Source organism: Dasypus novemcinctus, chromosome 13 (genome assembly GCF_030445035.2).
Source record: "Dasypus novemcinctus isolate mDasNov1 chromosome 13, mDasNov1.1.hap2, whole genome shotgun sequence".
Taxonomy (NCBI): Eukaryota; Metazoa; Chordata; class Mammalia; order Cingulata; family Dasypodidae; genus Dasypus; species Dasypus novemcinctus.
Genome location: NC_080685.1, coordinates 39,104,320 through 39,120,628, shown reverse-complemented (window position 1 = coordinate 39,120,628; position 16,309 = coordinate 39,104,320). Strand labels below are relative to the sequence as shown.

At 37.2% G+C, this 16,309-nt stretch overlaps 1 protein-coding gene across 6 annotated transcripts in view; it reads right to left on the bottom strand.

The window, feature by feature from the left end:
• The window catches only part of ATF6 (activating transcription factor 6), a 276,008-nt gene that overhangs the window by 175,274 nt on the left and 84,425 nt on the right, over positions 1-16,309 (bottom strand). For all 6 annotated transcript variants that reach the window (XR_011645463.1, XR_011645464.1, XM_058310014.2 and 3 more), the window contains one exon: positions 304-489. Coding sequence is in view for 4 of the 6 variants with exons in the window: in XM_058310014.2 (XP_058165997.1) it covers positions 304-489 (186 nt within the window). In the remaining 2 variants the exon portion in view is untranslated. The remainder of the gene's footprint in view (positions 1-303; positions 490-16,309) is intronic.

Genomic DNA, 16,309 nt, shown 5'->3' with positions numbered 1-16,309 from the left:
AAAGACTTTTAAACAGTTTCACATTTTTATCAATCCTCAAAGAATTCTGAGACACTTCTTTCATTTGTCTCTCTGTCTTTCAATTCCCTTACTGTTATTCAGTAAGAAAGTAGAGTATTCCCATGTGCTTAAGGGTAAGATAGGAAGAACAGTATAAGAAACCCTACTCATTGGGTATCTGTTTGGCTCAGGACAGCATCACAATGGGAAACTAAGCTTAAAATGTAAAACCTTTTCAACTGATTACTCAAAAGAAAAGAATAGTTTAACACATCTCATCTCAGCTCTATCACCAGCACCCACCTCTGAAACGACTTCATCTAGCTGCCGCTTCAGTGATCCATTCTCTTTCTTCAGTTTCTCATTCTCTGTCAGGGCTGCCTTTAACCTGGCTTCCAGTCCTAGCATATATTCTTTCTTCTTCTTGCGGGACTGACAAGCAGACTCTCGATTTTTTATCATACGTTGCTGTCTCCTTAGCACAGCAATCTAGGAAAAGTTACGATGAATCGGGTTGATCAGAATATACTAGGGAAGCAGATTTGGCTCAACTGATAGAGCGTCCGCCTACGACATGGGAGGTCCAGTGTTCAAACCCAGGGCCTCCTGACCCATGTGATGAGCTGGCCCATGTGCAATGCTGATGTGCGCAAGGGGTGCTGTGCCACACAGGGGTATCTCCCGCACAGGGGAGTCCCAAGCGCAAGGAGTGCACCCCTCAAGGAGAGCCGCCCTGTGCAGAAAAAAGCGCAGCCTACCCAGAAGTGGTGCTGCACACATGGAGAGCTGATGCAGCAAGATGACGCAACAAAAAGAGACACAGATTCCCAGTGCCACCTGACAAGAATGCAGGTCAATGGACATAGAGAGCGGACAGGGGGCAGTGGGAGGTGGGGAGAAGGGGAGAGAAATAAATAAAATAAATTAAAACAAACAAACAAAAAAGAATATACTAATTTTTACAAAAGTTGCCAGTCCTTTCAAAATAGGTTTTAAAATATTGCTCAAAGTAAGCAAATTAAAACCAAATGATTACAGAGCAGGTGTAGCTCAGTGTTGGAGCAGCATGCTCTGCATGTTTGAGACCCCAGGTTCAATTCCCAGTACCTCCTAAGAAACAAAAATAAACAAACATAAAACAGAACAAAAACCCCCTCTAAAACCAAAAATGATTACATAAGGCTTTTTAAAACCTAAAAATTAAATAATTTCTTTTAAGGCTTATTTATTCATCTTCCAATTTCCTCTTTAGAAATTTCTGCATAAAGTACTTTTACATATGTAACACACCTTTAAACTACACCTCTGTCCTTGAATTAACTGACTATACTCCTGAACTATATATCCAATTATTCATAAGATTGCTTCTACTTTTGGAGTCATCATTTCAAATTCAGCATATGCAAAACTGAACTCATTACTTCCCTCTACCTAGATTTTACATGTATCCCCTTCTATCAATGCTAACTATCTCTCAAGATATAAAGGAAGTGACCATTAACTATTATTTTTCTTTGGTTTCCTATATTCACGGTCTCTTTTCCTCAATCCCTCATTCACTGAATATGTATGGACTATATGCCAATGACCAAGTTTCTTCCAGTGAAATTGAGTGTTATTCCTTTCTCTCTATTCACATTGCCTCTCTCCTAATATAGGCACTCATAAACTCATTCCTAGACCACTACAATGCCTCCCATTTTAATAGCCTTCCTGTCTACCATTTCTAAGATAATTTCCGGCAAAAAAAACAACAACACATTTTCATCTTGCTATTCCATTGAAAAAACAAGCTCAGCATTCATCCCAGCTATCCACTTTTGCTATGAAGGCTCTACCATGTAACCACTCCCTGCCTAGTCACACCTTCCACCCTAACTCTACAACCACTCAAATCATATCCCCCAATCTCATCATTTAAGATAAGTTCGGGATCTCCACATATATCTAATTTGTTTCTTTATAGAACTTGTTTCATTTATTCCCATTTGGAATGCCTTCCACTAATCCAATTCTAAGAACTCCCCAATTATTCCAACTCACTAAAGTGTCAAAGGCTGTTGATTCACGTCTCCCACTAAAACATGAAAAACACCTGTCGTCAAATATTCATTTCTCCCCATCAAAAAAGATAAATTATAATAGTTCTGAAAAGAAAGTCAATACTCAATACTACCAATAAATACAGAGGATATTTTTGTTATAGCACAAAAATAAATGAAACCCACAGCATCACCAAACATGGGGTTCCAATTTTCTATCTCAGCAAGCTATCGTCAGCTAGCTAAATATATAAATTATTCTATACTTCCCAAACCAAAAAAAAAGTGATTTTTAGGCTACATGCATGCGCACATGCACACAAACACATTGTAGTGGTTTTTCTGCTTGTTTTTTGAGGAGAGTGTTATTTCCTTTTACCAAAAAAAAATTACACTTGTTTTGTAAAGTGATTTTCACATGTATACTGTATCATAACCATCTCTGACATGCAATGGGAATGGCAGCACAGTATTTCAATTATCTGATGTTCCACAATATATTTCATTAATCTCTTGTTGAAATTACTATGATTTCAAAAATCTTTAAGCCTTGTCAACTGATCCCTTATTAGAGAGAAGCAGAAGCCAAGATTAGAAGTGAGGTCAGAAGACTCCAAACCCAGTGTAACTTATACAACAGCTCTACACAACTTTTAAATACCAAACAGGAAGTCATGCATCACAACATGGAATGCTAATCTCAGTGAACTGTGCTTGTTTGAAAATTAAAATTTGTGAAGTTGCTTATATCTGCAAGTTTGAACTCTTCTGTTATCAATCTGAAAATACAAATCAATAGTTTGGACCACTAATCAACTGACACATCTCCCTTATGGGCATATTTTAACACAAACGGAAATGAGTAAACAGCTGGCCAGTCCCTGCTTCTGATCATCATGCCTTCAGAGAACTCTCCCATCAAGCATTGTGTATTGGAAAAAGGAAAAAACTTTACAGCTGCAAAATGTTCCTGTTTTAGTTTCACTGAACTATAAAAATGTGGTATTTCATTTATAAACATTTATTTGACTGTAAGAAATACTTATAGAAAAAAGAGAACTTTCACAAATGGACAAGTTTCTCTAGAAGGTTGAATAAATTTCAGTCAAAATTCCAATTTGCTCCCATTCTGTTTTTAATTTTAAAAGGCTTATCAATTAAAAAAACACTAAGATATTATATTCACTTTTTATCAACAAAAGAATCTTTAAACCTTTGAATCTGTGATGCTGCTAAAACATGAATTCCAAAGTCCCACATGGCTATAAATTAAAGTAACATTAAAATAGGGCTATTTTTATACCATGAAATATATTTCAACATCTTGCAAAAACTCCAGTCAGATCAAGTATTAATAACCAATGGGCTTACTTTACAACTTTTTATCAGTTCTAATTACCATTTTGCTTAATTATCCCTCAAAACTAATGGATAAAGCAGGAACTGTCCTTGATTAACTTCATCATGTCAGGCAAAAAAAAAAAAAAAACCTTTCAATAAAATAAAAAATAAACTTGAAGTCTATTTGAAACTGATTTAAAGAGCAGTAAATTTCCTTGCATATTTCTTCTAAGTTATACAACATACATTATGCATATCACAATAAATATATTGATATAAATTCTTTTAAAACCATATGCAGCTGTCATCATAGGAGCAGAAAGAAAAAAGAAATATTAAAAGTAAAAAGTACCTAACACAGCTATGGGACACCATCAAGCACAGCAATATATGTGTTAAGGGAGTTTCAGAAACAGAAGCAAGAGAAAAAGGGGAAGAAGGAATATTCAAAGAAATAATGACAGAGAACTTCCAAAACTTAACAAAAGATGTTATTATGCACATCCAAGAAGCTCAGAGAATACCAAACTGAGAAACATGAAGAAAAATATACCCCATCAAACACTGATTCCACTATTGAATGCAAAAGAAAAGGAGAGAGATGTGAAAGCTGCAAGAGAAAAGCAGCATGTTACAAACAAGTGAATCCCAATAAGACTGAGTGCCAATTTTTCATCAGAAACCATGGAGTAAAGAGGGCATGTGGTTCAAATATTTAAAGTGCTGAAGGAAAACAACTACCAGCCAAGAATTTTATACCCAGCAACACTCTCTTTGAAAAATGAGGGAGAGAATTCCAGTAAGAAGGAGAATTAGAGAGGCAGAGGGCTCACTTCTCTCCCAGAAAAATAGCTAGAGGATAGGCAGAAATTGTCTGGAAAACTGTTCTAGGGCTTAGGACACCAGAGGAAGGCTAATCATCACCCAGAAGAGAGAGGGGTGAAGGAAAGGAATCTTAGCAGTCCAGGAAAATCCTATCCGTAAAAACCTTCTGGCACCCATCCTCTCACCCTTGTCGTAAAGAGCAATGGGTCCTCTGGCCCCTGCCTGGCAACTATGGACTGAGGGAGTTGTCCCAAGACAGGAGAAAGGGAGGAACAGAGCCCACTGCAAATTCAGATTTTGGCTAGCCAACTTGATCTGCTGCATCTCAGGGGTCAAACAATTACAGACCAGGCGGACTACAACATAGTTTGCTGTGAGAACCCGCAGGAACCTAAGATAATCTGCTTTCTCCAATACCCTCCCTACTGTCCAGGACTGGTTGTTGAAAGGCACAGAGGGAAGGATACAGTAGGACAAGGGAGGAGAGCAGCTTCTAAGAAAGTTTGTTTGGGAGACTTAGCCCACACTCAGGAACATTGTGTCTACAGTGCTTGCTGTGGCAGGTTTGCACTGAGGGCATTCACCCCCAGCTCCTGGGGTCAGAGCCAAGAGGTATGCTATAGAGCGCCATCTGCTGGCAGAACATGAAAGTGCACACAAAGGAGGCAAAAAATATATAAATAAATAAATGAGGCAATATGGTGCCTTTAATGTCCCCCTTTCGAAGGTCCTGGGAAATTGGCCTGGTTTGAGCAGTTAAACAGGGACAATCCTAAAGATCTAGTACAAGTTAAACCAAGAATCAAAGAACAGTGGTAGCGGACAGCTACTTAACAGTAAATCCCTAGGCAAGAAAGAGAAACAGACCAAAGTAAACTCACCATCATAACAGATGCTGTAGCAGTTTGGTATTATTTATTAATTCCAAAAAGAGATATAGATTACATCTGTAAAGTGGTCTGTTTCTCTGGGTATGACACTTTTAGATTGATTTAAATTCAAAGTTACTTGATTAAATCAATTTAGGGCCTTTAGTTCAACCATGTGAGTAGGGTTGAGAACATGCCTCAGGTTTGAGAACCTGTCCCTTTGGTGACCATTATATAAATGGACACTCATCCAAGAAGACACAGAAGAGGAGAGCACTTGGTTGTTTCAGTCCTGCCATGTGAGAGAAAGGAGAAGGCTCAAACAGCTAAAGCCCTGAGGAGAACTGAGCCATTCGCCTAATAGTTTGCAGATGAAGTGACCAGAGCCCTAAGCGACTGAGCAGGCCCTGGAAGAAATAAGCCCTCTAGCCTACAGCTGAGATAGGAAGAAGCCGGCCCACAGAGCCTTAAGAGGAAGAGGAAGGCTGAACCCTCACAGAGACTGGCAACCATTTTGCTTCAACATGTGCAACAGACTTTGGTAAGAAAATACCTCCTATGTTACCTTGAGTTGGACTCTTTAGGACCTTGTAACTGTAAGATTTTACCCCAAATAAATACCCTTTATACAAGCTAACAGATTTCCGGTTCTTTATATCAGCACCCCTTTGGCTGGCTAATACAGATGCCTACATATCAGCAAAAAATTATAAGCCAGATGAAAAAAAAGAAGATATGGCTCAGGTAAAGGAAAAAAATCAAAGTTCCATATGAGACACAGAACTTGAAATAATCACAAATGTTCACACAAATCACAGAGTTGAAGGAAAATACAGTAAAGAAATATGACATTAAGAAGACTCTGGATGAGCACAAAGAAAAATTTGAAAACTTGAACAGAAAAATAACAGAGTTTATGATAATGAAAGACAATAACTGAGATTAAAAACACAATGAAGGCATACAAAGCAGACCTGACATGACAGAAGAATCGGTGATGTGGAAAACAGAACTGAAATTGAAGAGAGAGAAGAACAGAGAGAGAAAATAATGGAAAAAAATTGAGCAGGGATTCAGGGAGTTGAATGTTAGCACAAAGAGCACCAACAAAAACATACATTTTGAGAGTTCAGAAGGAAAAGAGAAGAGGAAAAGGGTAGAAATAATATTTGAGGATATAATAGCCAAAAATTTCCCCATTTCTCATGAAAGAAATGACTATATGCGTCTAACAAGCACAGCATACTCCAATCAGAATAAATCAAATAGACTTACTCCAAGACATATAATATTCAGAATGCCAAATACCAAAGATAGAGAAAATTTCTGAAAGAAGCAAGGGAGAAGCAAAATATCATACACAAGGGATGCCCAGTTAGACTTGGAGTGAATTTCTCTGCAGAAACCATGGCAGCAAGAAGGCAGTGGTATGATATAACTCAAGTACTGAAAGAGAAAAACTACCAGCCATGAATTCTCTAACAGGCAAACCTTTCCTTCAACTACAACAGTGAGTTTAAAATACTTACAGATAATCAGAAACTAAGAGTTCATAAACAAGAACCCAGCTCTGCAGAAAACACTAAAGGAAAGAAGAGGCTTGGAGGAGAGTATAGAACTGAAGACTATCAGAAAAGGTAATAAAAGGGTAAAAAAACAGACAAAAATAAGATATGACATATGAAAGAAAGGATAAAATCGTTTACGTCAGTAATGCCTTTACAGTAAAAACACTGAATGTTAATGGGTTAACCCTCCCAATGAGAAGATAAAGCCTGACAGAATAAATAAAACATGAGCCATCCATATGCTATCTGCAGGAGACTCACCTTAGACCCAAGGATGCAAACAGACTGAAAGTGAAAGGCTGGAAAAAGATATTCCATGCAAACAGCAACCAAAGGAGAGAACAAGGGTAGCTGTAGTGGTGTGAGACAAAACAGACTTTAAAGGCTAAAACGAGATAAGAGATGCAGAAGGCCTTTCTATATTAATAAAAAGGACAATCCACCCGGAAGGAGTAACAGTCATAAATATCTATGCACCTAACTAGGATGCCACAAAATATATGATGCAAACTCTGGCAAAAATGAAAGGAGAAAGAGATGTCTCTATAATAATAGGTGGAGACTTTAACATGTCACTAACATCAATAGATAGAACAACCAGTCAGAAGATGCACAAGAAAACAAATAACTTGAACAATGTAATAAACAAGCTGGACCTGACAGAAATAAACAGAACATTGCTCCCCAAATCAGCATATTATGTATTCTTCTCAAACGCTCATAGATCTTTTTCTAGGATAGACCACATGGTGGGTCACACAATAGTTCTCAATAAATTTAAAAAGACTGAAATTATACAAAGTACCTTCACAGATTAAATGGAATGAAGCTGGAAATCAATCATAGGTGGAAAATTCAGAAACATATGGTGGTTAAACAACTCATTTCTAAACAATCAGTGGGTCAAAGAGGAAACTGCAGGAGAAAAGTAGATACCGCAAGATGAATGAAAATGAGAACAAAACTTACCAAACTTACAAGATACAGAGAAGGCAGTGTAGAAAGGGAAATTTATAGCCCTAAATGCCTATATTAAAAAAGAAGAAAGAGCTATATCCAAAGACCTAACTGAACACCTAGAAAAACTATGAAAAGAACAGCAAACCATTCCCAAAGCAAATAGAAAGAAATAACAAAGATTACAGTAGAAATAAATGAAAATGAGGCGCACACACACACAAAGAAACAATAAGAGAAAATTAGCAAAACCAAAAGCTGGTTCTTTGAGAAGATCAATAAAATCAACAAGCCTTTAGTTAGACTAACAAAAAAGGAAAGGGAAAAGATACAAATAAATAAAATCAAGAATGAAAGAGGGGATATGATGACTGACACCATAGATATAAAATGGATCATAAGAGGATATTATAAGAACTGTATGCCAACAAATTAGACAACCTAGATGAAATGGACAAATTCCTAAAAATGGACAAATTTACACTGACTCTATAAAAAATACAGGAACGCAATAAACCAATCAAAAGTAGAGATTGAAATCAGGTCAAAAATCTCCCAACAAAGAAAAGTCCAGTATCAGATGGCTTCAAAGGTGAATTCTTCCAAACACTTCAAGAAGAATTAAGCCCAATCCTGTTTAAACTTGTCCAAAAAATGGAAAAGAGGGAAAATAACCCAACACGTTTTATGAAGCCAACATCACCCTAATACCAAAACCAGAAAAAGATATAAGAAAATTACAGACCACTCTCTCTAACGAACATAGACGCAAAAATTCTCAATTTGCAAATTGAATCCAACAGCATATTAAAAGAATTATACACGATGACCAAGTGGGTTTTAATCCAGGTTTGCAAGGGTGGTTCAACATAAGAAAATCAATTAATGTAATATACCACATTAACAAATCAAAGGAAAAAAAAAAACTACAAGATCATCTCAATCAATGCAGAAAAAGCACTTGACAAAAACTAGTATCCTTTCTTGATAAAAACACTTCAAAAGATGGGAATAGACAAAGTTCCTCAACATGATGAAGGGCATATATGAAAATCTTACAGCCAACATTGTACTCAATGGGGACAGATTGAAAGCTTTCCCTTTGAGATCAGGAGCAAGACAAGGATGCCCACTGTCACCACTGTTATTCAACATTGTGCTAGAAGTTCTAGGGAGTGCAATTAGGCAATAAAAAGAAATAAAAGGCATCCAAATCGGAAAAGAGGAAGCAAACTCTCACTATTCACAGATGATATGATCCTCTATTTAGAAAAATCCAAAATATCTACCACAAAGATATTAGACATAATAAATGAATTCAGCAAAGTGGAAAGATACAAGAACAACATGCAAAAATCAGTAGTTTCTATAGACTAGTAATGAGCAAGCTGAGGAGGAAATTTTTAAAAAGCCATTTACATTAGCAACAAAAAAGACTCCAATATCAAGGAAATAACTTAACCAAGAATATAAAGGAGCTGTACTCAGAGAACTACAAAACACTGCTAAAGGAAATCAAAGACCTAAACCAATGGAATGACATTCCATGTTCGTGAACTGGAAGACTAAACATTGTGAAGATGTCAATTCTACCCAAAATGATTTGTAGATTCAATGCAATTCCAATCAAAATTCTAATGGCCTACTTTACAGAAACAGAAAAGTCAATTACCAGATTTATTTGGAAGGGAAAGGGGTCCTGAACAGCCAAAAACAAACTGTAGCTTGATCTGGAGAAAGTGGCCATGGTAGTTGCTAAGGACAGGAAGAGGGAAGAAGAGATATGATGTGGGGGCATTTTTCAGGACTTGGAATTGAGCTAAATAATACTGCAGGGACAGATGCTGAACATATATATATCCTGCCATAACCCACTGAATGGACTGGGGGAGAGTGTAAACTACATTGTAAACAATAATCCATTCTGTGCAGCAGTTCTCCAAAATGTATTCACCAAACGCAATGCATGTGCCACACTGGTGAAAGAGGTTGTGGTGTGGGAGGAGTATGGGGGTGTGTGCAGTGTGGGTTATGTGGGAAACTCTTGTATTTTTTAATGTAACATTTTTTTGTGATCTATATATCTTCAAAAAAAAATACAATAAAAAAAAAGAAAAGTTGGAAGACTCACACTTCCTGACCTTGAAGTGTATTAAAAAGCCACAGTAGGGGAAACGGACTTGGTCCAGTGGTTAGAGCGTCCGTCTACCACATGGGAGGTCCACGGTTCAAACCCCGGGCCTCCTTGACCCGTGTGGAGCTGGTCCATGCGCAGTGCTGATGTGCACAAGGAGTGCCGCGCCACGCAGGGGTGTCCCCCGCGTAGGGGAGCCCCACGCGCAAGGAGTGCACCAGTAAGGAGAGCCGCCCAGCGCGAAAGAAAAAGCAGCCTGCCCAGGAATGGCGCCATCCACACTTCCCGTGCCACTGACGACAACAGAAGCGGACAAAGAAACAAGACGCAGCGAATAGACACAGAGCACAGACAACCAGGGGAGGGGGCGGGGGAATTAAATAAATAAAATAATATAATAAATCTTTAAAAAAAAAAAAAGCCACAGAAGTCAAAATAGCATGATACTGCATAAAGATCAACAAATTGGTCGATTAAATGGAACTGAGATTTCAGAAACAGACCCACACCTCTATAGTCAACTGACTTCTGATAAGCCTAACAAGCCCACTTTTCTAGAACAGAATAGGCTCTTCAACAAAAGGTGCTGGGAGAACTAGATAGCCATAACCAAAAGAATGAAAGAGAACCCTTATCTCACTCCCTATATAAGAATCAACTCAAAATGGATCAAAGACATAAACATGAAAGCCAGGACCATAAAACCCCTAGAAAATAATGAAGGGAAACATTTTCAAGATCTTGTATAGGTGAGGGTCTCAAACCTTACAGCCAAGGCATGAGCAACAAAAGAAAAAATTAGATAAATGGTACCTCCTAAAACTTAAAACACTTCTGTACCTCAAAGGACTTTGTGAAGAGGGTAAAAAGGCAGCCTATGCCATGGGAAGTCAAATATTTGGAAATCACACATCTGCCAAGGGTCTAATATCTGATATATATAAAAGATTCTACAACTCAACAATAAAACACAAATGACCCAACTTAGAAATGGGCAAAAGACCTGAACAGACATTTTTCTAAAGAAGAAACATAAATGGCTAAAAAGCACATTAAAAAAACGTTCAGATCAGTGGCTATTAGGGAAATGCAAATCAAAGTTACAATGAGATATCATTTCACACATACTAGTAATGGCCACTATTAAAAAAAAACACAGAAAACTACAAGTGTTGGAGAGGATATGGAGAGACAGAAATGCTTATTCAATGTTGGTGGGACTGTAGCCACTGTGGAAGCCTGTCCTGTGACTCCTAAGGAAGTTAGGTATACATCTGCCATGTGACCTGGCAATACACTACTAGGTATATACTCAGAAGATCCAAGAGCAGGTATACGAACAGACACCTATACACCCATGTTCACAGTGGCATTATTCACAGTTGCCAAAAGATGTAAACAACCCAGATGTTCATCAACTAATGAATGTTTAAACAAACTGTGTATATATACACAATGGAATATTATTCAGCAATAAGAAGAAATGAAGTCATGAATCATATGACAACATAGATGAATGTGGAGGACATCATGTTGAGTGAAGGAAGCCAGAAACAAAAGGAGAAATATTGTATAATTTCACTAGTATGAACTAAATATAATGAACAAACTCATGAAGTTAATAGGTGGAGAATATAAGTCACCAGAGAATAAATATGGTTAGAGAATGGAAAGCTGAGGTTTAATCTGTGCAGAACTGATAAAAAGGTTGTTTAGAAATGAATAGAAATGGTGAAAGCACATCATGGAGGTTGTAATTAGTAGCACTAATAAATGGATATGACAGTGGTTGAGAAAGCTAAAATATGAAACACGGGACTGTATAGCATAGTGAACCTTCCTGTGAAAAAATGAGTGGGTTATTAGTACATATGTAAGAGTGTTCTTCTCTGAAACAGGAAAAATTCAGATTAATGTTATAAAAGGTTAATACCAGAGTGATATCTCGGCCAAAACACAACCAAAACCAAAACCAAGGATACAAGGAAACAAGGATAGGAACCAGACTTCTTTGAAAGTACCTTATTATATTCTTTGACTTCAAATTTAAATTAAGTTTTTAAAAAATGAAATCAGTTGAAGAAATTGTTGGACCAAGAGAATTTCCAATAGTGGAAATCAGAGAAAAATATCACAAAGGAAGTAAGTAATATTGAACTATGTCTTACTTAAAGGATGAGTAAGAGTTTTCCAAGTAAAAGAAAAATGGGGCTATTACAGAGAAAAGGAAGACAGAGAATTGCCAAATTTAGCAAAAGATGTGAACATGCACATCAAGAAGCTCAGAGAACACCAAACAGGATAAACATGAAGAAAAATCACCCCATCATGTACTGATTACACTACCAAATGCAAAAGACAAGGACAGAGTCTAAAAGCTGAAAAAGGAAAGCAACATGTTACATACAAGGGAATCCCAATAAGATTGAGTGCCAATTTCTCATCAGAAACCATGGAGGAAAGAAGGCAGTGGGTTGAAATACTTAAAATACTGAAGGCAAACAACTGCTAGCCAAGATTATTTGGCAAGACTCTCTTTCAAAAATGAGGGAGAGATTAAGACATTTTCAGATAAACCAATGCTGAGGGAATCATAAAATAACAAATAAAAAGTAATGATAAATCTAGGTTTGGGGACATACAATGTACAAAGACAAGTGGTAACAAATGCAAAAAAAAATGGTTGGGGAACAGAAGGGCACAGGAAAAGTATATGTGCATGCTATTGAAGTTGAGTAGGTATCAAACCAAATAAATTGCTATATATTTAGGATGTTAAACTTTAACCCTATGGGAACTACAAGAAAAACAGATGAAAAATATATCCACATATATTTATGTGAGGATATTCTATATGGTACAACACAAGAAAGTGAATAAATATAAAAGTAGGCTTTAATGGCAGTGAGGTACAAAAAAGGTATAAGACTTACAAGGCTAAATAGAAATGGCAGGACTGCATTAAAGGTAAATAGATTAAATTCTCCAGTCAAAAGGGAGAGATTGGCACAATGGATAAAAAAGCATGGCCCAACTATATCCTATCTGCAAGAGCCTCACCTTAAAGTCAAAGACACAAGTAGGCTGATGGTGAAAGGATGGTGAGAGCCAAACTTTTTTTTAAGATTTATTTATTTCTCCTTCCTACACCCCCATTGCCTGCTGTCTGAGTCCATTCGCTGTGTGTTCTTCTGGGTCCACTTGTATTCTCATCAGGTGGCACTGAGGACCTGTGTCTCTCTTTGTTGCATCATCTTGCTGCAACAGCTCTCCGTGTGTGTGGTACCACTCCTGGGCAGGCTGCAGTTCCACACGGGGCAGCTCTCCTTGTGCAGGGGTACTCCTGGCGCAGGAGGCACCCTTATGCGGGGGCATCCCTGCGTGGGCCAGCACTCCTTGCACACAGCAGCACTGCGTATGGGCCAGCTTACCACACGAGCCAGGAGTCCCTGGGGATTGAACCCATGGACCTCCTATATGGTAGGCAGGCCCTCTATCTGTTGAGCCACATCGCTTCCCCTGATTCCTTTTTATGGCTAAATATATTCCACTGTATGTCTATATCACATTTTGTTTTTCATTTATCTGTTGATAGACATTTCAATTGTTTTTGCTTTTTGGCTATTTTAAATAATGCTGCAGTGAACATTCATGTCAAATTTTTGTATTCTCTTTTAAAACACTTTTAAAATATAAGAATTTACAAATCAATAACAAAGTGCAAACCCAACATTAAATGTACAAAATATATGAATAGATCATTCACAAAGGAGAACGGCAAAGTTTTAAAATGAAAGTATTAATGACTATATATTCCTGAAGGAGTATGCCTTCCAAAATATTACTCTTTTACAACTGTGTGAAAGGATATTAATTGTTAATAGATTAGAACTTGTGGTAAATCAAAGGTGGTTAAAGAATGATATTCAAAGATTAAAAGTGTTATGGTTAAAATTTTCTGAGGTTCATATCCCTACTTAACTATGAGTTCTAAAGGAAAGTATCTTAAGTCTGCCTGATAACTCCTCAGTGTGATATGTGCACTCTAGCACTATGTATGTACGTGGGGGTGGGGGAGTGTTAAACTTTGTATTTAGTAATAATTTCTAATTTTTAAAAAGTTGCAAAAATAAAAATAGTACAGAGAACACCCATGTATAATTTACTGAGATTCACCTACTGTTAACATTTTACCCCATTTGCTTTATCAGTTCTATCTATCTTCCTATCTATCTATAAACACACACACGCACACACACGCACATTTTATTTCTTGACCCATTTTAGGATAAGTTACATATCTCATAGTCCTTTACACCTAAATACTTCAATGCTTATTTCTTAAGAATAGAGATTTTTACTTACATGGCCACAGTTATCAACTTCATACATTTACATTGATAAAATTACTTTAATCAATAGTCAATATTGCCATTTTGTCAGTTGACCTAATAATATACTTTTTTGGATTTCCCCCCATGTCCCAGTACAACATCTGGTCTATCGTGAGTTTAGTTGTCAAGTCTCTTTCGCTTTAATCATCCTTAATCTGGAACATTTCTACAGTCTTTGTCTTTTTGTTATGCACATTTTTTTTTCCTTAAAAAATTTCAGCTCTTTTAAAATATATTTTTGGGGAAGCGGATTTGGCTCAATGGATAGAGTGGCTACCTACCACATGGGAGGTCCAGGGTTCAAACCCAGGGCCTCCTGACCCATGTGATGATCTGGCCCACACACAGTGCTGATGCACACAAGGAATGCTGTGCCATGCATGGGTGTCCCCCGTAGGGGAGCCCTATGCACAAGGAGCGCACCCTGTAAGGAGAGCTGCCCCACGTGAAAAAAGTGCAGCCTGTCCAGGAGTGGCGTCGCACACATGGAGAGCTGACGCAGCAAGATGACTCAAGAAAAAGAGACAGATTCCCAGTGCTGCTGACAAGAATACAAGAGAACACAGAAGAACACACAGCAAATGGACACAGAGAGCAGACAAGTTGGGGGGAGGGGGTGAGCAGGGAAGGGGAGAGAAATAAATAAAGAATAAATCTTTTTTTTTAATGTAATATTTTTAAAAAATGAATAAAATATATATATATACACATAAAAAGAATAAATCTTTTAAAAATAAAATAAAATAAATTTTTGGTAGGTACTTCATATTGGACATACAACCATTCATTTTCACATACTCCTATTTGTTCCTCACTAAATCCACATGAGGTAGACATTATTTCCATTTTACTCTTGAAGGAATCAGTTGGTTAAGTAATTTGACTAAGGCCATATCGCTAGTGTGGATGAAGTATGGATTAAGTGCTATGTGCCAAACACTTTTTTTAAGTGTATAAACTAAAAATACTCATTTTAAACCTCCTCCTAACTGCCCATGTAGGTGAATCAGAGCCCTGATGAGCACAGAGTAAGGTGCAGACTCTGAGAGATAAGAGAAGAATTAGTTTATTAGTAATTAGGTTCTGTTATTCTGTTTTTGCAGTGACTAAATGATAGTTTGTCTTTCTTACACTTGTTTTTTTTTATTTGGTATCTGTGAAAAAAGAAGCTGGAATAGGGACAGATATATTGACTACTGTTAATCAGAGCAGCTGTGAGGTACACTGTTGTTGGAATGCAAAAAAATATAAAGGATTCCCATAATCATAATCACCCCACCTTAATACCTTGCATTGGTGTGGAGTGGAACATTTGCTATAATTGATGATAGCACATTTTTATAATTGTAGTATTAACTCAAGTCCATAGTTTAACTTAGGGTTCACTATGTATTGAGGTCCATGGATTTTTAAAAAAATTTTACTCTGGGGGAGAGGATGTAGCTTAAGTGGTTGAGCACTTGCTTTCCACGTATGAGGTCCCAGGTTCCATACCCAGTACCTCCTAAAAAACAAACAAACAAATGAAAAAACCAACTCTCATTGGGGAGTGGATGTAGCTCAGTGGTTGAGTGCCTGCTACCCATGCACCTGGGTTCAACCCCCAATACCTTCTAAAAAAAAAAATTTATTGTTACCATATATACAAATTAACATTTCCCTTTTTTATCATATTCTGATATATATTTTAGTGCTGTTGTGTTCAAAATGTTGTGCTTCCATTACCACTAACCATTACCAAAACATTTCTATCATTTCAAATAGGAACTCTGTATATTTTAAGCCTTAACTTCACATTCCCTGTACCACCCCATCACCTGGTAACCTACATTCTAGGTTCCAACTCTATGAGTTTGCTTATTCAAATTGTTTCAAATCAGTGAGATCATAGAATATCTGTCCTTTTGTGCCTGGCTTATTTCATTTGACATGTCTTCAAGGTTCATCCATACATGCTATCGCATGTAGCAGGACTTCATTCCTTTTTATGCCTGAGTAATAGTCCACTGTAACTTTATACCACATTTTATTTATCCATTCAGTTGATAGACACTTGGATTGTTGCCATCTTTTGGCAATTGTGAATAATGCTGCTAGGAACACTGGTGTGCAAATATCTGTTTGAGTCCCTGCTTTCAATTGTTTTGAAGGTAAATACTGGTAGTGGGATTCCTGGGTC